This window comes from the organism of the source record quoted next, unplaced genomic scaffold (assembly GCF_019419815.1).
Source record: "Pyrus x bretschneideri cultivar Hongxiangsu unplaced genomic scaffold, Pyrus_bretschneideri_v1 Contig33, whole genome shotgun sequence".
In the NCBI taxonomy this organism is placed as follows: Eukaryota; Viridiplantae; Streptophyta; class Magnoliopsida; order Rosales; family Rosaceae; genus Pyrus; species Pyrus x bretschneideri.
This window is the reverse complement of record NW_025999646.1, coordinates 2,700,239-2,724,757: the sequence shown is the minus strand read 5'-3', so window position 1 is coordinate 2,724,757 and position 24,519 is coordinate 2,700,239. Positions and strand designations below refer to the sequence as shown.

The window sequence follows — 24,519 nt, the reverse complement described above, 5'->3', positions numbered from 1 at the left end:
TTTGAGAATCGGGTGTGCCCCACCAGAAAGATAGAACTAAATTGGGTTGGTCCATGTGGGCTTTTGATGCCAAGCATTGCCTAATAAAATTATATTTCTATCAACGGGTTTGGGGCATGTGGGACATTTGATAGGGCCCAATTAGGAGAGCAACATAATTTTCTTTGATATAGACTGATGGGAAAAATGAGTTTACGTGGTATTTGAAGCAGATGTAAGTTAAATCAGTTTGCACGTTAAATGTATTTCTCATGTTGTTTAAAGCTCAATGATCTTTTTAAATTAAAGTAGTTTGGAATATCAAATGGTTCAAAAATTGTATTGTTGGAAATTGAAGTTTTAAGTATAATAATTTTATTTTATGAAAAAAGTGAAACAAATAAAGTTAGTTGATGAAGAGGCATAGCAAATGATTTACAATTGAGAAATGCTAGGCGATTCTCTCAAAAAAAGGAACTTTAATGAAAAGTTTCTAGTACTATTCACTTTAACGAAAAACTATATTTTTACACTAAAAAGTCAATCATGATACTATTTACTGTACCCTTTATTTTGTTGTTATCGTTAAAACTCAAAGTTTTTAAACCCTTTTCATTAGTTTTCCTCTCAAAAAAGGGGTTCTTCATGAACTTTTTGCTACCTCATGTTTTTGGCACAATATTTTACAATGTTGGCACGAAAATTAACGTTAAACTATGAAGTGGTAGAGAGACCATAACAAGTCCCACTTTTGAGAGAGTATTCTTAGCATTTCTCTTGACAGTTTAATTAAAAGTTATCAAACTATTGAGAATGAATTAATACCACATTGATGAGAGGATAGACCTTACAAGAGCTTATAAGAGATTGAGTTACTTCTTATATTGCCAATTAGTTTTATGGTGGAACCCCAACTTTCTTCATGATATAAGAGCAGGTTGTTCCACATGTAAAGTCAAATGGTCACACGTGCTTCACGTCACCCCGTTGTGTTGTCCACGTGTTAGACTTAAAAATTCGCCACATGTGAAGGGCTTATTGAAAATGAATAAATACCACATTGATAAGAGAAGTAACCTTGCATGGGCTTCTAAGAGATTGAACTATTTTTTATACTACTAATTAGTTTTATGATATAACACTAACTTTCTTCGAAAACAGTATATGTAATGATTCAGGTCACATTCGTTTCTTTCTGATTTTGGACAAAGTACCAGTGGAATGCATTTTATCAGAAACAAGAATGCCCCATACCCTAATGCCCTATACCTACACCTATAAATTATATTTATCTTTTTTGGCAGCAAACACAATGTGTCTTCCTAGAAGACAAACTGAGCGAGCATCATAAAGTGGCTGGAAAACAAACGAAATTCCAATAGGCCTAGGTTAAATTCCATTTTCTAATTTAGGGTTGGTTTGAAAATATTTTTAAAATTGTTGAATGTATTGTTAGTGAAAATGTTTTTGAAAACAAATTTTAAGTAAAAATACAAATGAATTATGAAAGAAAAAAATTACTTGAAGTGCTTCTATAATGCTTATTGTAGGAAATATTTCAAGTACCTTTGAAATTTAAAAATATTTTCACTAAAAATACTTTCAATTATTTTAAAACCATTTTCAAACAAACCGTTAGTAATCTATGTTTCTAACAATGCAATACAAAGTTCATATAGTACATTTTGTTTTGTTTATTGTCGTTTATGCATCTAAACGTTATCGTAAAACATTGTCCCAGATGGATGTTATGTTAATCGTATAGCACTCTTCATTTGATCAGATTACATGAACACAAATTCATAAGCAACATGTTTTCTCAACTGTAAAATATTCGAATTCAAGAAAGGATCTATATGTATAATTCATAAACCAGTAACTAGTATGGGAAACAGATTTTACAAAGATTTTTTCTTCTTCTTATTTTGTCACAAGGTATCCAAAATCATCAGGACTGCTCCATAAAGTTCACAACTTGAGCATATAATCCGACTAGTTAAGACAGCTACCGTGAAAACTTATAGATCAATCAGCAAAACCTTACACAATAATAATATAATATGATCATAATAATAGTTATCAGTAATAAATATAATTAACTAATTAATTAAGCAGGTACCAAATTTTTTTCAATCTTTTGCTGCAAGCAAAAGGCAAGATTCATGAGAGTTGAACAACACAGCAATGCCCACAAAGCTCTTTCTCTCCATCTTCCTCCATCGGCTCCATGCTCGTCCATGCATCGTTGGTTGCAGATATATCAAATTTATGAACGATCGACATTGTTCTTGATGATTCGCTCTCCATCCCATACCCTGCCAAGAAGTATAAATCCACCCCAATGGTTGCCATTGTTAGGTAACGCCTTTGGCTCAGTGCCCAGTTTTGATCGTGTGGCCCCAATGCAGTGAGGCTTTGTAGGCGGGACCCTTCAACTTCATTCCATATGTTGAGCTTGCCGTCGTAGGATTCTATGTGGCCTTTCCATTGCTTGTAGCAATCGCCCGAGCTGAAAAGCCGTCCATCGACGGCCAAAATTTGATTAGGTGGCACGTCCAGCTGCCACATCCCCACGATAAGGCCCCACTTCCCTACTAGCGGGTCGTACACCTCAGCGGAGCTGCGCACCATGATGGCCGGCACGTCCGAGTCAGCCTTCTCCGCGAAACCCCCCACCACGTAGATCTTGCCCATCCACGTCACCCCAACGCACTTGTACCTCAACGTGCTCATGTTCGGCAGCGGTGTCCACTCGTCGTGGTCCGGATCGTACACCTCAGCGAATGGGATGCCCCTCGCGCAATCTAGCGTGGCCTTTCCCCCCGCCACGTAGATCTTGTTATCTGAGACCGTGCATGCGAAGTCGCACCGGGGGATGCCAAGTGGCGCGCAGGTAGACCACTGGTTTGACCCGACATTGTAGCGCAAGACCGAGGAGGAGACTTTAATGTCCATGTCGACAAGCTCGCTGCACTCGTCCGACGTGTGAGCTCTCTCCTTATTACAAACCCTACCGCCAATTATGTAAACCGAATCACGTAAAGACACCATGGCAAAACCCTTGAGGACATGATTCTCAGTGAGGCCTGGGATGGAGCTGGCATGCGTCCACATGTTGGTCGACGGATCGTAGCATTCTATCCAATTAGAAATGTTTAGGTTTGGAGCCGGCTCTCTATAGCAAAACGTGGCACAAACCCTAAATTTGGATAGAGAATTAGGGTTTGGCGAAGAGGGTGGTGGAGTTGAGGGTCTTGGTGGAAATGGGAGAGAACCCATTGGACTTGCTTGGGAGGAGATTATTAGGGTTTGTAAGTATGTGTTCGTTTTGAGTTTTGGCAAATGGGAAATGTAATATAAGGGATGAAGGCAAAATAAGATGGAGATAGCGGAGAATACCACAAATGTGTGGTTTGAGGACATCGACTAGAAACTAGGGTTGATGTGAAAACCTATGGTTTCTTGTATTGATTGATGGAATAGGTGATAAGAGTGGTTTGGCGGCTTATTGTCTCTTCCATTGTCGATTTTGTAAAATAATCAAGTTTTCCGGAGATTTCGAAGAGAAAATAAGGGGGAATCGGATTGCAAAGATTAAAGAAATAAGTGTGGAGTTGAGTCACTCTTTAATCTGATGGTTAGGTTTTGTTTGGGCTATAGTTTTGATTGAGGTCAATTGAATTGTGACAGGGACAATAATTACAATATCTAATTAACCAATTATTAAGAACCATCGTGGGGTGGCTCAAGTGGTTGGGAACGAATTCAAGTTCGTATTCCATACGACATGGCCTGCAAGTCCTAGCACTGGTGAGTTACACAAAGATGGTTAGGGAAAGTTGAAATGCCTCTATGAGTCTTCTCAGTCTCCAAAAGAGTGGACAGTACGTAGTTGCGAAACCACCAATTTGTCCCCTTTTTTAGAGAAAAAAAATTAGCCAATTTTATGTACTTTCTTTGGTTATGTGGTTTGCTTGTATCCATTTGTGTGGTATGGAAAATGTTGAGGGGAGAGTAGATGGTGAAGTGGTGTGGTGATCACTCTTTTTTTTAACCAAGTTTTTCTTCTTCTTTTTCTATAGTCTCTACTGTTTTGGAATTTTTAGGATTTGCACCTGACTAGTTCAAGTTCAACTATGTAATCATGGTGGGAGCTCAGATCTCTACAAAAAAGAATGAAAAATTAGCTTTTACAAAACAACAAAAGCAAAAAGATCATATAATTGTAGAAAGTATAAACGTCTTTAAGCTAACCAACACCTCTGATAGATTTGATTTAATATATTAAATTCCCAAAGAAAAAATCACAACTTTGATTCGTACCGATTGAAGGTATGTTTTCATACCATGGAGAATATCTTAGCGGAACCGAGTTCTTCAAATACAAGAGGATTTTAATTATTTATTTTTTGGGGTTTTAGAGATGGAAGGTGATCTGAATTTAGCTTATCCTCACTCACTAACTTAGTTGATGCTGGACTTAATCATGGTCAATGATTTCAACGTTAGTCAAAACATTGCTCTAATTTATGAGAATTTAAGGTTTCTGATGGTGGAACTAGACACTTCAACTCACTCACAACAGGATGTAACCCTTGCTGTGAGGTTTTTATCTACGCCAGGCCAAGCAGTTCTTAATTAACTACAGATAGCTATTTATTTGTAAGTAAGTTGGACAGTCCACCTGATCCTACTGTTCAACGTAAGAAGTTTCTAATGTAAAAAAAAAGAGAATCAAATTCAAATTCACAATCTAATTAACCTACCTTACATCTGAACTAAACTACCATAATTGGACAAAGTTCAGATTTGCAAACTTAGTTTAGAATTGCTGGTATGGCACTGAGTGGTTGGTCAATCAACAGATCTATGCTGATTGCTGAAATGTTTGCCATGCTGTAGGTTGCTCCAAAGCATTTTTGTCCCCCGTGATCTAAACACATGGGCTGCTGACCTTTAATCACTAACAATATCATATAATCTCTAATAAATTCATACTTAATAGAAAAAAAGAAGCACAAGCACTTTTTATACAGAAGGGTTGGGAGAAGCGCTTCTAGGAAAAACATGCATGAAGCAGCACTCTGAAAGAGCACTTAAAAAAGGCCTCAGTAGGGCAAGTCCACATGAGATCCTAATATATGATCCATGAACATATTCTGGAATATGTCATCCCTTGCTTTCACAACAAGTAAACACAGAATCATCCCTCTAGATTTGGGTTTGCTTATCAAGAAACTAATTTCTAATTTTATAAGTAAAAGTGCTTAATACTATATTTATTTTTGCTCCCGGATCTCATACTTTATCTCTGCTTTTTTATCATGCAGATTTTGAGACAGTAGAAAGTAGTCTTAACATATTGGGGAAACAAACAGTAACCAAGGCATGTGACCAACTAAATCATCCATGGTCGAGGGTGCAATTTTGTTCAAGAGAATTATCAATTTTTTGGACAAGACGTTCGTTTTTTTATTAAGGACGTTTGGTTCAGTTTTTATTAAAGAGTGAATTGTCAATATGGTATATAGAGCAAAGGAAATAGAAGGCCAGGATTGGAGGAAAGTTGTAAAAGCACATGATCAGATCACCATCAAGAAATGCACAAAGCAAAATCTTAAACGAGAAGCAAGTGCAGGTTAAGGTATACCTGAGAAAGATGAAAATAATTTTTGAGCTGACAGATTTGAATATGCGCTGTCATGGATAATTCGGGCTGGCAAACATTGTTTTCAACCCCATATACCTAGCCCTAATTTACAAGATGCAACCTTTGATCAAGACAAAATCTCCATTGTCTTGAGGTCTACCATGAAACCTTATCTCTAACCAAGGATCATTGAGGCATGGCATCAAAGAGGCCCCCACTTGAAGAAAATGCCATTTGGCAAAACTTTCACTCAAAATATTCCACTTAGTGAGAGAGACTTAAATACATCTTAAGTGCTACTGCGACAGTATCTCATTCATCTAGAGAAACATATATAACTACATGCGTTTTAACTTTGATCAGTTGAGTTTCTTCTTTTATTCAAATACATCCCACTTCATGTTAGCTCTCCGCTCGGGATGCATGGGTGTTCGTCTGTTCTTCATTCTCATCCGTTATGTTATGTAAAACGAGACTTCTCCTCTCATTCTCCAATATACAGAATTTCTTTCCAGTGTCTTACATATGTTCTCATGCAATATTTTGTGATTGACTTGTAACACTGCCGGCAATAACACTCTGTTCTATGCAAGTTATTCTCCCAAATCATCCAAATTTACTAAGAAAAACCAAAACCCTAAACAGAGAAAGCTACATAAAGAAGAAGGCAGAGAGGTGCCAACAGCTGCCAAGCTCTAGGACAAGGTTTGCTCTGTGGGATAGAATGACAGGTCATCCGAAATGGACCTGGTTGGGAGTAGCGTGGCAATAGGCACAGTGAGAGACTGAGGAAAGTGCCGCGATTAACCGTGGAGAGAGACAAAACGGAATTTAATGAGCATATGGAAGAAGGCAATAAGGCTTTGAAGACGAAGACAAAAAAGAAGGAAAAGGAGACAAACCAGTTTTGAGAAAAAGAAAAACTCTAATTTTGACTCTTCAATGCAGAGCTTCAGTGTACTTTTTTTTTTTCTTTTCTTCTTTTCACTTTGGAGTTTGAATTTCGCCAAATTTTCATTGTCCATTATTTTCTTGATGATTTTGTGAATCAATAACCCTAAATTCAGAGCCTCTCTGCACTTTTGCATTGGACGTGTGATTTGAAATTATCAGGCTTTCCTTTTCAAATGAAAAGAGTAGAAGTTTAAATCCTTTTGTTATCTAGAGAAATGTAAGAGTAAGTCTAAAAAGCGTGCGGTCGAGGTTTTTAAAAAATGTTATTGTCACTTCGAATAGTCGTTTCAAACTTATAATTCTTCTTTGTTGCTAATAAGAAATTGAGACTTTATGCTGAGATTGACAAGAGAGTTTCTTACACTCTTAATATATTACTGTGACATGTCGGACTAATAGCGTAATATTATTCAAGAACTTTAACGAAAAGCTCCTAGTACTGTTCACTTTAACGAAAATCCACATTTTTACACTAAAAAGTCAATCCTGATACTATTCACTTTACCTTTTATTTTTTTCTTATCGTTAAAACTCAATGTTTTCAAAAATTTTTATTAGTTTTCCTGCAATATTATTTAAAAACACATAAAATTGTGTTATTTGTTTAGAATGTCGTGGTGTCGTACTGAAAAATATAAGCAAGCAATTCTCAAGGTTGAGGCTTCACTAATTGCTAGGGGCTGTAGAGGGCTCAAATTCCTAATAAAGGAGATGGTAATATGGCTTCAAATAGGGAAAAAAAGTAAAAACCGAGGAAAAACCGTGAAATAATTGATTCGTTATGTGTAACAACCACATTCTGCCGTGATAGTGATACGACCTTCGGCCCACTGCCCACTGCCCACTGCCCACTGCCACTGCCCTCTGTCCACCGTACCTCCTCTCTCTCTCTCTCTCTCTCTCTCTCTCTAGAGCGGAATTTGAGCATCCCAACGTAACTTTTAAGAGAAAAAGCATATCAGTTTGTAGTAGGACTGCAGCTTGCAGCTCAAGCTGCATAGCTACTTTGAAAGACCAAAAAGGTTGCATTCACCGTCTAAACCTTTCTCCAAAAGCTTCCTTCTCCTCCTTTTTATGCCTTTCCAGTTTCCACAAGGAAAAATTGCAACCCATCTCTCAAATTCTTCAGAAAAAAAGTCGAAAAAAGAGAGCTTAATCCTCGGTTTTGACCTGTGAATATGGGGTTGGTGGGAAAGTTGGTTTGGGTGAATGCATACAGCAGGAAGCAGTGCAGGAGCTTGTTCTGGAGAGTTAGAGCTGCATTGAGGAAGGCTATCAAGAATTCTGGGAAGCAGCGGCTGAGGACGTTCCAGTATGATCCTTCGAGCTACGCCCTGAATTTCGACGATGGAAGCTGGAAATCGGGGGAGGGAGGAGCAAATGCTGCTTTCAAACTTGCTAGACCTCAGCATGGATCGGGTTCGGATTCGGATATCGGCAGTTCTGGGTGGGTTTATATTCTTTGGGTGATTTCCGAGTGATGTTTTTGGAAGAATATGGCGGAGGAAAGTAAATTGTTATGTTCTATTTTTATTTTTAATTAGTTTTGTGTTGTGTTAAAAAATCCCATGCTTGTTAAAAAGTATGGTCATTGTCCAAACGATGAATGAATCCAGGTTAAGCCAATTGGTCAGAGCAGTGTGCCCAAACTTGAATCTCTCTCGTGCTAAATTATATCACTTGACGAAAAAACTCAACCCAAGTTTAAATCTCCGTCGCCTTAAATTATATCATTTGTTTATGCTACACCTTAAACAGCCAAAGAATTAATCCACAATAGAAACAAAGAGATGTTATAGACAACCATTTGTACAAATGTTGAGAAAGCTACAAACGAAAATCGAGAACAAATTATCAAAGATCGCAATGAAACAGCATCTGAGAGGAGAGTCATTTATCGCAATAAAGGTACATACATCATTTGTCATCCCATGAGAAAGCCTAGACGAAACCTAATCCTCCATCTCTCCATGCAAGGAGGTTGGAGATCATCTAGACAGTAGGGTCTTCTAGCTTGGCAGTGGAAAGATCGTTTATCCGAGGATAAGCGGCTTTTTCATCAAGCTGGTTCTGAGCCCATAACAGCATCTTCAATAAGCTTGGAAGCTTCGGATCTGTGACAGGACAGCGAAATATACGATAGTTTAGCATAGACTCAATCAAATGTTCTTTCAAAGATCTGATCTTCTCGTCTCAAAGATGCTCATGGAAGAACAAATAAAACTATAGCAAACATACTAACCTTTTTCATGACTCTGGCTGGTAAGGATGGCTGCATTCACCTCACTTGCTGTCTTTAGGCGCTGTGATATGTCGAGAAGCTCTCCAACGGGACAGTTGTTCACATCTTCAAAAGCTAGCAGTGCAACAGTCCTCTCCAACTCTTCTAAAAAGCTTTGCTGCACATAAACAACACAGTGAACACAATTCAGTTGGATGGAGTTATAGAGGAAGCCAGAAGGAACTTAAATCATAAATAATCAAATTACACACATGATAGTCAATCAAGGAAAGTTGCAATGGGCCGAATCTTACATTTTCTTCTCCCCTTGGTGCTAGCTCTTCCTGAGCAAATTCAAGAGCCTCTTCGACTTTTCCATTCCGAATTAGTTCTATCAACCTTTGCTGTTGGAGATGGAAAAATAATTGAGGATTTGTATCCAGAATCTGCAGACGGAATTTGCACAGATATTTTAAATAATTTTAATAAAGATTACGATCGAAATAATAACAGGATGCTCATTAAAGATAAATAAAAAAAAAATCAAAGGATACGAACTATGAATAGATGACAAACTACTTGTGACCCATCATTAATATAAACGAGAGATCAAAATAAAGGAAGAAAATAAAGCATCATATAAAGGAGGAAACGAACCCTCCCTATGAATGAATGTCACATTAAAGTACATGCATGTCAAGAAAAACAAACCAAAACAAGTAACTGTAAAGTGTAAACCACCCATGTAATACCAGGTCTGCATTTGTTGTGTGCATATTTTTACTCTACAAGGTTGAATGCAGCAACTTTGTGGTTAGAGTTTATCGCTACATAATATACCCAATGATGCTGCATATTCAACCTGATGTCCTGATTCACAAATCTATGAAAATATGTAGCAATGATTCATACAATCTCAATTCCAAAGGGAATTCCAATGAGGCAGTTAACCTTATGTATAGTTTGTACGACACACATGAGTCACAATTATTCAAACTATACTTCCAAACTTAATAGGGCAATTAGCTAGAATGATCAGTTTTTTACGTTTGGTTGCAGAAATGATCTGTTTTTACCATGTTGTCATTATATCATTGATGTGTGGTCATTATGTCATCGATATATGATCAACATGTCATTGTTACTAAAAACCGATCACTTCTGAAAACAAAGGTTAAAAACTGATCATTCCAGCTAATTGCCCTACTTGATATGCAAGGCCAAACTTTGATACTGGCATAAAGCAATAAGATTCTATCAAAGGAAAGAAAAGACAAAATTTTTTCATCAATGGTATCAAAAGTATAGACTCCATGAACAAAACATTGAAATTTGAGAATTGACATCCCACCTCAGGGTTTAAGTCATTCACTTTCTCGATCGCATCCTCCACATTACCGCATTGTACTGCCTTCTTGACAGCCATGCGTTCCGTTATTGTTGCAAGATCAATATCTGCTATTTACCCATAAGGAGAAACACAACAACATATAGTACAAAATGAATCACACCAGCAATGTCCCAATTATAAGAGTAGGCCATTACACTACGGAAACAAAAGGATACGTTCGGTTCCAGATTCCATACGGAATTTCTCAGCAGCATCCACATAACCCTCAGTGACAAGAAAGTTCATCACCAATTTATTCATGTCTTCTTTCCTAATTTTTACATCCTTGAGCTTCTTCTCCCACTCTTCCCTCGTTATGACTTTCTTCGACGCGGCCTATGCACAAAAATACAAATTATATACAGATTTAACATGCCGATGGTAATGCTTATTGACCTAATTACTGCACATTCAACCTCAAATCAACATCGTAATCGCGTTCTATAAACTCGAAATTAAGCAGCTAAAACAGATCAATTAGAATCGATAGCAAGATTTCAACTTTACCATTGCTTCGATCTCTGCAAGCTGATGAACAACAATCCAGAACAGGGACATCAGTGCACGGCCTCGAAGCCCATTTATTCAACTCCAGCAACTACTTTCCTTCAAATTGTCCTGAAAAATTGTTGAACACCGATTCAAATCGCAACAAGAACCCCTAGACTCGCCAAAAACCCTATAACTGTAGCCGAGTGATAATTTTCCCGAGAAAATTCTAATCCAAGACAAGTGTTTGTCTGCCGAGAAAATTATAGTGAAGTAAAAGGGTACCTTCGAAGCGTGCTGGGTTTGCTGGGTAGCTGGGTTTGCGACGATTGCGTCTGTATATGTATATTGGTTCGGAATTTGGGTGTGAGTGTGCGTGAGGGATTGGGATTCCGGCGATCCCTTTCTTCTCGCTGCTCTCTGACCCTTCACTCTGGCTAGTGTTCTCGGGTTCCCTTAATTGGGCCCTGACCTTGAGCGGGTCGGGTTTTGGGTTGAATTTTGACGTGTCACGTGAACATGCACTCAAATCTTTCACGGAACCGTTGGGTTTTAACCCGAATCGAGTTTGGGCTTTAGTTTTCGGCTACATCTTGATCTACAGACGAGCTCATAACGAAGGGCTTGAGAACAAAGAATGTTCACGAAGAGGACGGCTCGTCTATTTCTACGTAAAACACTTTTCCTCATAAACGATTGTTTGAAGTGTTATAAATTTGTACTAATAGTTTAAAAGTATTGGAGGCTAGAGTAATGAAATTCTTTTTGTATTCGTATTTTCAAGTTTTTCTATTAAACGTTATCATAAAAACTCGTAGCCATTTTAAACTACCTTCAAATAGACCGTACTATGAAGTTTTAGTTGCCTGAGTTCTGCTTATGCAGATTCTCGATTGCTGCTCTCGAAAGAAAATTTCATCAACGAAGTGGTCTTGAAACTCTTGCGAATAAGCTGATTTGAACTCAATCCAAAAAAAGAAGCACACGACCTTAACCAATTTGATGAAGCGATATCTACACTTCCATTTTTTACTTTTCTTTGTTGGATCATCAACCTTTTTTTCCCAACTACAATTTTCACATGTTTGTTGAATTACTAAACATATTAGCAGTCACCAGCCAAATAAGACCCCAATCAAATAATTAAAAACGAGTTCCAATTTAAAATGACCCTCAATACCACTTAGTATTACGGTCTGGTAGTATTCATTTTCATTTGTAAGTGTGATATTTTAGGTTCAATTATTGCCAAAGACGAATTTAATTCGCATTATTACTAGTCCATTAAAAGGTTAAACCCACCTCATCTCTTTTACCATAGATAATATCGTTTGTTTTAAAAAAATAAAAAAATCCCCAAGTAATAAAAGAACGAGAAAATTCCGAAAGTGTAAGAGAAGCAGGTACAACATTAGTGGCGCGAAAGCGGACATGTTGGTATAATCGGTACTTTCCGCCTATTAAACTTCTCGACTTGTACGCATTGGATGGATTTGGCCGGTTGCCAGTGTACACCACAAGGTGCGAATTACCAGTCCCACTTAATTTTTTTAATTTTAATTTTATTATTATTAGAGAAATAAAAAGTTCGGAACAACTACAATAATTTAGATGAAGGAGTTTCAAACGCACGATACATGTATAGAAACTCATCACCCCATTAATAGGATGTGGTTCAATATCTTAGTAGATAGGATATTGAGTTTTTATCCATGCGTACCGAATTTGAAACCCCTTATTTCTTTAAATTATTGTAACATTTTCGGGGTTTCATATTTAACTCCACTTACCTCAAGTTCAATTTATAATAAATTCATTGTGTGATTTAGTTCAAACCTCTATTTCCAGTATGAAATTTATTTGTAAAGAAAACAAATTAGGTTTTGGCAATCTTGTATAGTACCTTAGCAAGTAGGACAAGTGAGCACCATTGTGGGTTTGTTTTTTATCAGTATTTTTTGAACATGCTTCTCTTTTTTATTGTCGGTTACTAGTTGTAGATATAACTAAAGTTTTATGATCACGTGATATTTTGAATTTTCATATAATCTTTCTTTTTCTTTCATGCTTATGCCCATTGTAAAAAAAAAAAAAAAAAAACATCGTCACCTCTGCGAATAATCAAATCAAAATCATTTACCAAAAATAAATTAAAATCCCCCCAAATTCCTAGTTCAAGCAGGAAAACCAAACGACGGCGAAATATGTATACGAACCAACAAGTCTCCGACGAAATCCAAAAAAAAGCAAAAAATAAAAAAAAAGACAAGGAGAGGGAACGAGTCGTTAACCTGCGCACCCCTCCTATCCAAATCCCCAAAACCCAATCTAAACCTGCGCCACCGCATTCTTCACGATCCGCGCGAGACTTTGTCGACGAAAAGCAAAATAAATAAAAAAATAAAAAAAGTAATAAAACCAAAAGTCGCCTTGCGAACTTTCTCAGACGCCTTCACATCGACAACGATCCAAACGCCGCCCCTCTCTCTCTCTCTCTCTCTCTCTCTCTCTCTCTCTCTCTGCGCGCTCGATTTCTTTGGATTTTCTCGGCGGCTTCGTTGAGAATGCGATTGCAATTGCTCGGATCCAGGTTTTCGTTTCGGAATTCCGAGTGTAATTTGACTGCTTCTGGTTCTCGTTAGGGATTTTTCGTTAAGGTGCGAGCAAGCTAGGGTAAGGGGTTAGGGTTTCACAGTATGTTGAAGGCGAAGGACTGCTCGAATTGGGGAGAGTTACCGGCCGTCGATGGATTTGCAGGAGAGGAATTTGACGAGGACGACGAGATGTGCATAGATGTCGACACGCTCTATCGCCTTCTCGATGAAGAACCCACGGTAATTTTTGGTACTACAACTGTATAGGAAAGGATTGAACTTGTTTGCAGTTTGTGTTGGGAGCTTTGATTTTTTGCAATGTTTGGCTGCGGTGTGAAAGATATGGCAATCTTGTGGGGGTTTTGGGATTCCTGCGGGAGTGGGTTTTCGATTCCATTGGGTGCGACTTGAGATTGAGCTTGTAGTCTGTACGTGTATGTGTTTGTGCATGCTGAAGGATTTGCATGCAATTCTAGTGGAAACACTTAATCTCAGCTGGTTACTAGTGAAAAAAAAATCATTGTGTTGTGGATAAGAATGATCGAATTTCAAAGATTTTGTCTGCTTAAATTACTAGTAGAAATGGGTTTACTAAGGGGAAGCACCAAAGGGGTTTATGAGCATATTCACACGTCGTTTTGTTGTTGTAGATAAATTCACACATGCCCTTCTTGTTCTTTTTTATTGCTACATTTAATTACCTAGACCTTCGAGCATTTCGTTGAGCACTTTTTTGTTGACGCGGAATTTAGACAAGACTTATAGATGTCTTCCTTTTTCGTGTTCTTGTTTTGCTCTATTATTTATTAACCCCACCGTTTTTCTTTAATGCTGAACTTTTGAGTATTAACTGCAGAGTTGTCCAGAGGAATTGTCATTGGAAAATCAATTGGACGCTGAAGAAGTTTCCTATGCTCAGCTCCTAAGTGGTTAGTATTTTGTTTTGACTTTATAGCTTTTTTAATGTTTTATTGTTTCTCCCATATATGACATAGTTTTCTCAACTTTGTTTTGTAGTAGGGCATCGTTACCTTCTATATTGTTGTGGTATTGTGGAACATCTATGATTCTATATTGGCAACATATGTGTTTGACCGCATCTGATTGCTTATTTCTCTGTTGATTGTTTAGGATCCCAAGCAGTAAAAGAAGAACCACCAATAGAAACTGATTTAATGGGTCCAGGCGCGTGGAATCATCCATACAGCTCTGAAGCTTTGCACTCTGGGGCAGGGGGTCCTGATGGCTCTTTTGATTATGAAGGGAACCATGAAATGAATTTTGATTACAAAGAAATGCAACCATCAGCAAACACTGGTTCTCTTGGGCATACATACTCTACGAGTCTTAAAGACAGGTTTTCCTTGGTTCCAAGCGATGAGACTTGCTTTACAGAGAGGGTTGCAGTTTCACAGCCATGTGGTATGTCATCTAGTTTTTCTGAAGGGCATGCCAACCATGTTTTGGACCACGGAGATCTGAATGTCCTGCAGAGGGAAGGTGATGTGCCAGGGAAAGCTGAATCTGAATGTATGTTAATATTTCATATTGGCTATCGACTAGAGAATTGCATTTTTTTTTTCTGGGCTTTTGAAGTTATTGATGTAGATCATTGCATATGTGTTTTGTATTGTTTTTAAATTTTGAGGTGGAAGCACAAATTTATGTCTTCTGATGATTGATTGCAGATGCTTCGCAGTGCCTTGATATCGAGAACATGGGCTTACGTTCCAGAACGTATTTCACTTTGGGACAAAATACCATGGAAACCTTAGGGCCATCTGAAAATAATTCCTGCACTTCTATGGAAATATCCTCTACTCTCTGTCAAAATTCTGATGTTTTCAGTGACTGTGACCCTTATACTGCTATGTGTGGCATGAGCTTAGATAATACATATTTCACTGATGTCTTAATGCATCATAGTCCTACGAGTTATTATTTTCTGAGTAATGAAGAAATGATGGCTAATGTGAAGGATGAATCAGGGGAGTTTCCAGCTGATAGTTCATGCTCAACTAGCAAGATGAATTTAAATGGTCAGGAGGTGATAACTGGTAGATCTGGTTTTGAGCCGTCAATGATTGATGTTTTTGATGGAAAGGAGTGGAATATGAGATATGGTAATTGTATGTCAGCAATCAGTGGAAATTCTTCATTCGATGCTGACTCTTTTCCCGTTGACAATAAGGCATCAGTTGAGCCTTTGAGTTCTACTCAGACATACATGTCAAGCAAAAAGATAAGTATTGGTGTGAAGGATGAAAAGAATGATGAGATTGTTGCTCCAAGTAGTGTTATGTGTCATTCTTTCCGAGGCATGGATGAAGCTGTCAGTACACAGTCTTCTTTTAGTGCTGATGATCACTTTTTTGAGAAAAACTTCAAGCAGTCTGGTTTTGGTATATCAACACAGAATCTTGGTAACTCATTGGATAATGAAGAAGTCACGATTGGTGCATGTAAGAGAGCTTGTCATTCTCAAGACATTAAGCATGGAAGTTCCACATCCCCTGTTGATGGACAATCTGTGAATTCAAATGCCTATTCTCGAGGTGCTCAGTCATTCACTTCATGCAAGAGTCAGGGTTACATGAAGGATATAGTCACTCATTCTAAGAGCATGCATCCTTCGAAAGTCAGCCCTGAATCAATTCATAGTAACTTCTCTGACAAATCTGCTGCAGACGATGACGTTGATGTATGTATTATTGAACATATCAGTCATCCTGCACCCTCAAGTCGCTCTTCAGTGGTTAGCAATACTAATTACGCTGCGCCCATGAAACGGTCTCCAGCACTTGGAAATACTGTTGTTAATTCACAACAATTGATGCCGAGTGATCATTACGGAGGAGTGGGAGGCATGAGATTCAAGACAGGAGATGAACAATTGGTTTTGAGAGTAGCATTGCAGGTTAGCTCTAACCTTAATATTGTTTTTGTTATTGCATTGAATAGTTAATTTATCAAGTAGCTATATTATGGATCTTTTTTTTGTGTCAAACTGTTGATTTGTGAAGCAGCCTTCATATCATAAGATGGATCACTTTTTCTGTGTCAAATTGTTAACTGATCAAGTAACTTTATGTTACAAAATGGGTCATTAGAATTCATAATTTGATGGCAAGTTTTTGGAAATATTTTTCAAAATGCTATCGTGTGCCCGAATTATGTCCTATTTATGGTTTTGGTTCTTTGTTTTAGTAAGAAAAAGTGTGAGAATTTATGCCCATCACTGAAGTTGAGATCTGAAACCTTGTGAGATAAATTTTGTGTGCAGGACCTTTCACAGCCCAAGTCAGAAGCTATTCCACCAGATGGACTTTTGGCAGTTCCTCTGTTACGACATCAGGTTTTAAATTATACCCTCTCTCTTGACTTTTATTCTAGATAAATATAATATGAACAACCTATAAAAAGGCAATTTTGCTGCTAGGTGAATTAAAGGGTTATTCTACTGTATTTCAATAGACAGGAAAGAAAGTTTCCAGTTTCACATGTTCTATTGAATAATTTGTGGAGGTTCACCATATGGTTCTTGTTACGGAATCAAAATCTTCTAGCTTAAATTAGAAGTTGGATTATTTCAGCTGCTAGTTAAGTGTTTTGGCATACCAGTTAAATGTTATGATTTGTTTTTATTTTTGCTAAAAAGTCATAAGCAACTCGTTATTTGGAATAGTTGTCAGTTTTGTTTTGTTTTGTTTTTCTTTCCTTCCAAGGAGTCCACTGCATTGTGCCTAGTCTAGTTTTATTTGAACCAGTGACTAATTGTTTTGGACACCTGCTTTGCATATATGTGTGTCTGTGGTGAATGCACGGAAAAGGGTCCATCTAATTTAATTCATGTCGTGGGCAGAGAATTGCATTGTCATGGATGGTTCAGAAAGAGACAGCTAGTTTGCACTGTTCTGGAGGAATTCTTGCCGATGATCAGGTTTATACTATTCAGTATTGATTAGCTATCACCACTTCCATCTTTCAAGTACTTGTGCCTAATATAATTATGTATATGTGATCTTCATTTTTCAGGGATTGGGAAAGACAATATCGACAATTGCACTTATACTTAAGGAAAGGCCTTCATATGGAGCTTGTCAAGATGTAAAAAACCAAAAGCTGGAAACTCTGGATTTGGACAATGATAATGATATGCATTTTGAGATTGGTGGAAGGAAGCAACATACTGATGCCCATGAAGTTATTTCAAATGGAACCCCAAACGAGAGCATAAAACCTCTGATACAAGCAAAGGGAAGGCCCGCTGCTGGAACACTTGTTGTTTGTCCCACTAGTGTCCTCCGGCAATGGGCCGAGGAGTTGCAGAATAAGGTAACTGAAAAAGCTAATCTCTCGGTGCTAGTTTACCATGGAAGCAACCGGACAAGGGATCCTTTGGAGCTGGCTAAGCATGATGTTGTCCTCACAACATATTCGATTGTCAGCATGGAGGTTCCTAAGCAACCTCTTGTTGATGACGACGATGAGGAGAAAGGAAACCGAGACGAGTATGATGGTCCACATTCCAGTAAGAAAAGGAAATACCCTCAAAGTTCCGCAAATAAAGGTTCAAAAGGCAAGAAGGGATTAGAAAATGCTGTGCTTGAGTCTGTTGCTCGCCCTCTTGCTAAGGTTGCATGGTTTAGGGTTGTTCTGGATGAGGCTCAGAGTATTAAGAATCATAGAACTCAAGTAGCTAGGGCATGTTGGGGTCTTCGCGCTAAACGTAGGTGGTGCTTATCAGGCACTCCTATCCAGAATGCAATTGATGACCTTTATAGCTACTTCAGATTTCTCAAATATGACCCTTATGCTGTATACAAGTCATTTATCTCTACAATTAAGGTCCCAATTAATAGGAATCCAACAAAAGGGTACAGAAAACTTCAAGCTGTCCTGAAGACAATTATGTTACGCCGCACAAAAGGTGGGACCAAATATATTGTTTCTGCTCATTGATTGTGTCTCCTTGAATAAAAATAGTCTTAGTTTGAAAATTTTACTTTGGTTGTTTTTTTGGTGCCTTTGTAAAATTCATTGGTTATGTGTTGATTTTAGCCACGAGTGAACTGTCTCTTACCAGTCACTCTTATTTGCTGGTATATATATTACTATTTATTAAGCTTAAGTTCTGTGATGTGAATTGAATTCACCAGGCATTTCCTTTCAGAACTTGCTTTTACATTAAAACCAAGTGTTCATCATTTTGTTTCCACTGGAATTCTTATTGTTGACATCCATTTAATCAGCATTGATTATCTCCATCTGATGGTAGTTTCTTGCTGTAGGCACACTTCTTGATGGAGAACCTATTATTACTTTACCACCTAAATCCATAGAATTGAAAAGGGTGGAGTTTTCGAAGGAAGAACGAGATTTCTACTCGAGGCTAGAGGCTGATTCACGTGCTCAGTTTGAAGTATGGTTTAGAGCAAAGCTAATATTGGGGTTCATAGCAGTTTTGCTTTCTTATTTTTCTGACGTCCCTTTTTTCCTCTTGAAAGGATGCTTTTGGCTTCTTTTTTTTTTTTTTTTTGGTTTTTTTTGTTTTTGTTTTTCAGAGCATGCAGTATCCATGTTTAATTCCCTTTGGTCATTTTCTCAAATATCTTTGCTTCACATGTCAGGAATATGCAGCTGCAGGAACTGTCAAACAAAATTATGTTAACATTTTGTTGATGCTTTTGCGTCTTCGACAAGCTTGTGATCACCCTCTTCTTGTTAGACGGTATGATTCAAATTCTTTATGGAGATCTTCAGTTGAGAAGGCAAAGAAACTTCCTCTTGATAAGCAACAATCCCTTCTGAATTGCTTAGAAGCTTCTTTGGCGATATGCGGCATCTGTAATGTAAGTGTTCAACATTTGTTTTTCTTTCATAGTTGTATTTTAAAATGGTTGGATGGCATTTACTGATCTTCCAAATTAAAATACATAGTTGGTACCGTGTTATTGTGATATACTTTCTTGTGGAGCATACTTTTCTTTTCTGAAGGACCTTCCATGCTGAGCATTTTAAATCTGATGCTGCTCTCGTATCTTTATAAATGCAATTTGAGGTGAAAAATTTGTATAACTGTTAAAGAAATTAAAACTTATGTTTATTTTACAAAATTTTTTGTCTTAATTTTTGTGGTGATTACAGTTGGGAATCTTTTGATTTTTTAGAAAAAGTTAGGGATGGTCTAAAAAGTTAATATTGATCAAATTTTATAGAACATTTAGACCGTTCCTTGGGGGAAATGTCCTGCTGACACCTCCGTTTTTATTTACTTAGGATCCGCCTGAAGATGCTGTTGTTTCCGAATGTGGTCATGTCTTCTGTAGCCAATGCGTTAATGAACATCTCACCGGTGATGACAACCAGTGCCCAAACACGAATTGCAAAGTTCGACTCCAAGCTTCTGCAGTGTTTTCAAAAGCCACTTTGAACAGTTCTCTTTCTGACCAGACTAATCCAGAGAGCATTGGTTCTGAAGTTTTTGATGCTGTAGAGACTGTCTACGAGGATCGCTTGTACAATTCTTCCAAGATTAAGGCTGCTCTTGAGGTTCTGTGCTCAATGTGTAAACCACAGGGTTGCATTTCTGGAAATAGTTGCTTAGAGGACAGGGTTGATCGAAATGCCAGCTGTTCTGAAAATTCTTCTGATATTTCTGTGGTTGAACCACTTGAGGACGTTCCTAAGAGTCAGAAATTGGATGTGGTGGTGGGCTCTAAGAATTCAAAGAAGGTAGTTAGCGAGAAGGCAATAGTCTTTTCACAGTGGACAAGGATGCTGGACTTGCTTGAAGCATGTCTTAAAACATCTTCCATTGAGTACAGAAGACTCGATGGAACAATGTCAGTAACAGCTAGGGATAAAGCTGTCAAGGATTTTAACACCCTTCCAGAGGTTTGTGGAAATAATAGGGTATCTTGAATTCATTTATAAATCTTTGAGGTAATTTTTTAGTTGGTATTTTCATTTGTCTGCGATGGTTCTGAAGTTTGACCCTGTTTCTTGTAGGTGACAGTCATGATTATGTCTTTGAAAGCAGCTAGTCTTGGTCTCAACATGGTTGCAGCTTGTCATGTTCTTCTTTTGGACCTTTGGTGGAATCCTACCACAGAAGATCAAGCAATTGATAGAGCTCATCGGATTGGGCAGACCCGTCCTGTTACAGTTTTGCGTTTGACTGTTAAAGACACCGTCGAAGATCGTATTTTAGCCCTTCAGGTACTGTCCTTGAGTTCGTCTGTAGTTTTCGTTTTTGTTTGTAGTTTAATTTTCTTAATCACTACAATAAAGGATTGAAAATATAAAAAAATTAATCACTTCAGTTCAAGTTCGCACTTTAAACACTGTAGGGCAGTTTTTACATATATATTCCGGTCATTGTTGGATGGTATGTATGCGCTGGCTCTTGTTTAGTGAAACCTTCCATCGTCACAATAACTTTCTTGCATATTATCCATTTCCCATGTCAGGATCTTTCTGGCATATTATCCCTTTCCCATGTCAGGATCGGGACTAGCAAGAATGGTTGAGTGCTTTTCATTATCTTGTATATCTCGCTGTTAGACTGATAACACCATCTGTGCATTGCTATTCTGATACTATGATACATACGGTTGATTTCCACAGCAAAAGAAGAGAGAGATGGTTGCGTCTGCATTTGGAGAGGATAAAACGGGCGGTGGACAGACTCGCCTGACGGTAGAGGATCTTAAGTACCTGTTTATGATGTGATTAGAGAGATTTTATAGTTCGAGGAGATTTTGGTTTGCTAACACACAGAAAGGTATCGTCGATAGGTTATTTTTTTTTGGCATTGGCAGCAGCGGGATTGATACTCGAAGACTATCTGACAATAGATCTAAAAAGGAGTAGCGTATGGGGCTATCAACTGGAAGATTATGTTAATAGTCTGTATAGAATCACATGATCATTCATTTAACAATTTCTATTCTTTACCCGTCCTCGTTGTTCGTTATCATGTTGTATAGGATGTGGAGTAGGTAGTCTAAAGCAATGAAAGCTGTGAAGATTCGTCTCTTTAATTTGTAATTCGCAGAGAGTACAGAAGTTTGGGTGTAAAATTTGCTTGTTTCGTGTTGGTGAAATTTGATGATTAATCCAAAGGTTTATATTCTTAGAAATTTGATTTAGCGATCAATCTTAATTAATGCTGATGGTGAATGACAATTTGAGATGTGAGATGAAGTGAGATCAGGCTTGGGATTTTTTTGTCTTTTGATACAGTGATTATTGTAGGTGCATTGATTTGGGGCTAGGTCACCCGAAGTGACGGCATAATAATCAGGTATCAAACCCGTCCTTTGAGTGAGTTGAATATGAGACTTGAGTGAGCCGAATCTAAAACCTCATTTACAAGGTATCAAACCCGTACTTCTTACCCTTCCTACCGTTCAAAAGAGTGGGAATGGAGTACTAGGCGGAGTGCGTGTGTCCTAACTCACTATCCTACTCTCCCTCACTCGAAAGGGCAGGAATTATCACTTGAAAGGGTGGGAATCGTACCCTGAGAGTCCCGAGCACCTTGAGAATCGAACTCTGAACGTGTCTTAATTAACATAGAGAACAAATAATACACAAAAAAACGCAGAATCATGAGAGTAAAACATGTTCACCTATAAATTCAGTATTTCAATCAATAATTAGTAACAATTAGGCATTAATGCAATAATCCCACGTCATTCTTCTCTTTCGCCGCCGCCGCCGCCTCCTCCGCACCGATGATTCAACCAACCCAAGATATCTCCCCTCACAACCTCCACATTCTCATCAGTCTCGCCAAACAGCAGCGAATGCATCATCCCCTCATAAATCTTCAACGTCTTATCCTCGCTCTTCGCCGCCGCATACAACGCCATGCTCACCTCCGGGTCCGTCACCACATCCGCGCTGCCGTGCAACACAATAAACGGAAGACTCACATCCCCCAATCTCTCGCTCACGTACTGCGTCACTCTCAGCAGTTCCACCACCGTCCCCAGCCTCGGCTTCCCCCGGTATCTCGACGGATTCATATCCGCCACGATCTTCTTCTCCTCCACCTTAACGGACTTCCGCATCAGGTCGGCGGTCGGGACGATCGCCAATCTCGGCAAGTATCTCGCCACGAATGTCAGAATTTCCGGAATCGGCCATCTGGGTTTTACTTTATCCGAGATTTTACACATGGGGGCAGCCAAGATCGCGCCTTGGAACGCCTCCGGGGCGGCGAAGTGGATGAGGAGGCAAATCGCGCCGCCCATGGACTCGCCGTATAAGAAACAGGGGAGTCCCTGAAATTGGGGGTCCTGGTGTTTGACCAAATTGATAAACGAGAGGCAGTCGTTGACCACGAGGCCAACGTCGGGGACGAAGGCGCGGAGGCCGTCGGAGCCACCGTGGCCCTCGAGGTCGAGAGCGAAGCAGGCAAAACCGTTTTGGGCGAGGAAGATCGGGGTGGCTTGGAAGGTCCAGCTGATGTCGTTGCCGTACCCGTGGACCATGAAGATGATGCCACGTGGACGGCGGAGGGGGAGCCATTGGCGGGTGAAGAGCTTAAGGCCTCTGGGGGAGGCGTAGAAGGATTTGGAGGATTTGATGCCCTGGAGATTGTAGTATTCTTGCTCTGGTGTGGTGCCCCAGTAGTGGGGGAGCTGGGCTCGGGGTTGGGATTCGGGTTGGCCCGATTGGGTCCGGCTGGTGGTGTTGACGCTTTCTAGCTCCTCCATTGTTGGAAGCTGGACAGTGCTTTTGCTCCTCTGCTTGGAGAGAAGCAGATGACGGAGCGATGAGAGAGAAGGATGTGACCTTCTTTGGCTGCCTCGATGTTGATTTGTTCGAGGTGTGTTTGACTGGGATGCTTTTATTTTTGGGTCACCTGACACCTACACCCAAGACATTTCGATACCAAAATGGGCTTGTGTGGACCTAAATGTAGCGGATTTATTTTTCATGTGTCTTTGAGTGTACAAACGACGGGGAACGGAAGCCTCTACCCAATAATCCCTCAGAGTGATTTTTTAGTGTGCCTGATACAGGTGATACATCGCATATCACTATACAAATAGTGAGTTATGTATACTAAAAAGTTAATAACTTAAAAACTAAAATTTCCCACCACTTCTAATGAAAAATGAGGTGTATCACTTGTATTCCCGTCACAATGAAAAATTTCTCCCTTTAGACAGCATGTCTATGGGTTCTTATGCAACTAACAATCGTTTTAGCTAGGATAATGATATCATAACTAGGGGTGGACTCGAAAAAATGAAAATAAAAAAAATAAAACAAATATCAAACCGAAATTGAAAATGGAACGGAAACAAAAAAAAAAAAAAAAAAAAAAAACACAAACTGAATAAAAAATTATGGTTCGCCTTCGATTTTGGTGGTTCAAAAACCGAATCAAAACAAACTAAACCAAATGAGATATAAATTATATTTTTTAGGGACATTTTGAAATAGGTGCCTCAATTTTGAATTTTTAAAACTAAACATCCATGCCTTTTAGACATTTGATTAAACTTTTCTTCTCATAATTTTGGTGCCACATGTATTAGAATTAATATTTTTTGGGTACCAAAATTACATAACCTGCCACTGCCCCATATTTCTTAAAACCTCACACCAAAATTCCTTATAATCTAGCATTTTGATTACTCTCTCCCTCTTTGGAGATAATTGTAAAAAAAACATAGTTAAATACAATTTACTTTCACAATACTTCCTACAATTTAACAATGATTATCTAGGGTTTAGAACCCTATTATCAACGATTTAAAAAAAAACCCTATTATCTACGATTTAATATATATATATATATATATATATATATATATTCAAAACGATTTAAAATATTTTTAAATCCAACGAAATCAAACGTACCAAAAATAGGACTGACAACAATATAAATGTACCAATAAATAATGTGTACAAAATCGAACGTACCAAAACTGAAAATAATGTACCAATATCAACAATATATACCAAATCAAACGTATTAAAACTGCAAATAAACGTACCAATCAACATTTTTTTACAAATTCAAATGTACCCAGCGATAATATATACATAATATGTTTTACCTAATAAAAGTTTGTCAACAACTATAAGTAACAAAAAAACGCAAAGAAAAATAGTCTGACAAAAAAATATGAAAAAATTACTGTGGATCACTAACGATTTGGAAAAAAAATCCATAAAAAACAAACCATTTGAAAAAAAGAGAGAATATTTAACGTTT

General features: G+C 38.3%; 5 protein-coding genes across 5 annotated transcripts; 2 read left to right on the top strand and 3 right to left on the bottom strand.

The window, feature by feature from the left end:
• Positions 1–1,870: 1,870 nt before the first annotated feature.
• LOC103967448 (kelch-like protein 31) lies at positions 1,871–3,364 on the bottom strand. The gene has a single exon (XM_009380729.3). The coding sequence runs from the start codon at positions 3,256–3,258 to the stop codon at positions 2,140–2,142; it is 1,119 nt and encodes a 372-aa protein (XP_009379004.2). The 5' UTR covers positions 3,259–3,364; the 3' UTR covers positions 1,871–2,139.
• A 3,963-nt stretch (positions 3,365–7,327) lies between these two features.
• Positions 7,328–8,216, top strand: LOC125480293. The gene has a single exon (XM_048590916.1). The coding sequence runs from the start codon at positions 7,762–7,764 to the stop codon at positions 8,062–8,064; it is 303 nt and encodes a 100-aa protein (XP_048446873.1). The 5' UTR covers positions 7,328–7,761; the 3' UTR covers positions 8,065–8,216.
• Positions 8,217–8,360: 144 nt separating this feature from the next.
• Positions 8,361–11,301, bottom strand: LOC125480292 (protein GID8 homolog). Its single transcript, XM_048590915.1, has 7 exons — positions 10,969–11,301; positions 10,702–10,812; positions 10,371–10,530; positions 10,156–10,262; positions 9,119–9,250; positions 8,826–8,982; positions 8,361–8,697 (listed from the first exon to the last, which is right to left on the bottom strand). The coding sequence occupies exons 2-7, from the start codon at positions 10,750–10,752 to the stop codon at positions 8,576–8,578; spliced, it is 729 nt and encodes a 242-aa protein (XP_048446872.1). The 5' UTR covers positions 10,753–10,812; positions 10,969–11,301; the 3' UTR covers positions 8,361–8,575.
• A 1,733-nt stretch (positions 11,302–13,034) lies between these two features.
• LOC125480421 (helicase-like transcription factor CHR28) lies at positions 13,035–21,421 on the top strand. Its single transcript, XM_048591274.1, has 12 exons — positions 13,035–13,517; positions 14,134–14,206; positions 14,409–14,807; positions 14,966–16,194; positions 16,561–16,632; positions 17,140–17,217; positions 17,313–18,207; positions 18,569–18,699; positions 18,908–19,129; positions 19,557–20,174; positions 20,289–20,498; positions 20,907–21,421. The coding sequence occupies exons 1-12, from the start codon at positions 13,380–13,382 to the stop codon at positions 21,009–21,011; spliced, it is 4,170 nt and encodes a 1,389-aa protein (XP_048447231.1). The 5' UTR covers positions 13,035–13,379; the 3' UTR covers positions 21,012–21,421.
• Positions 21,422–21,822: 401 nt separating this feature from the next.
• LOC103967993 (caffeoylshikimate esterase) lies at positions 21,823–23,044 on the bottom strand. Its single transcript, XM_009381354.3, has one exon. The coding sequence runs from the start codon at positions 23,003–23,005 to the stop codon at positions 21,977–21,979; it is 1,029 nt and encodes a 342-aa protein (XP_009379629.3). The 5' UTR covers positions 23,006–23,044; the 3' UTR covers positions 21,823–21,976.
• Positions 23,045–24,519: the final 1,475 nt, after the last annotated feature.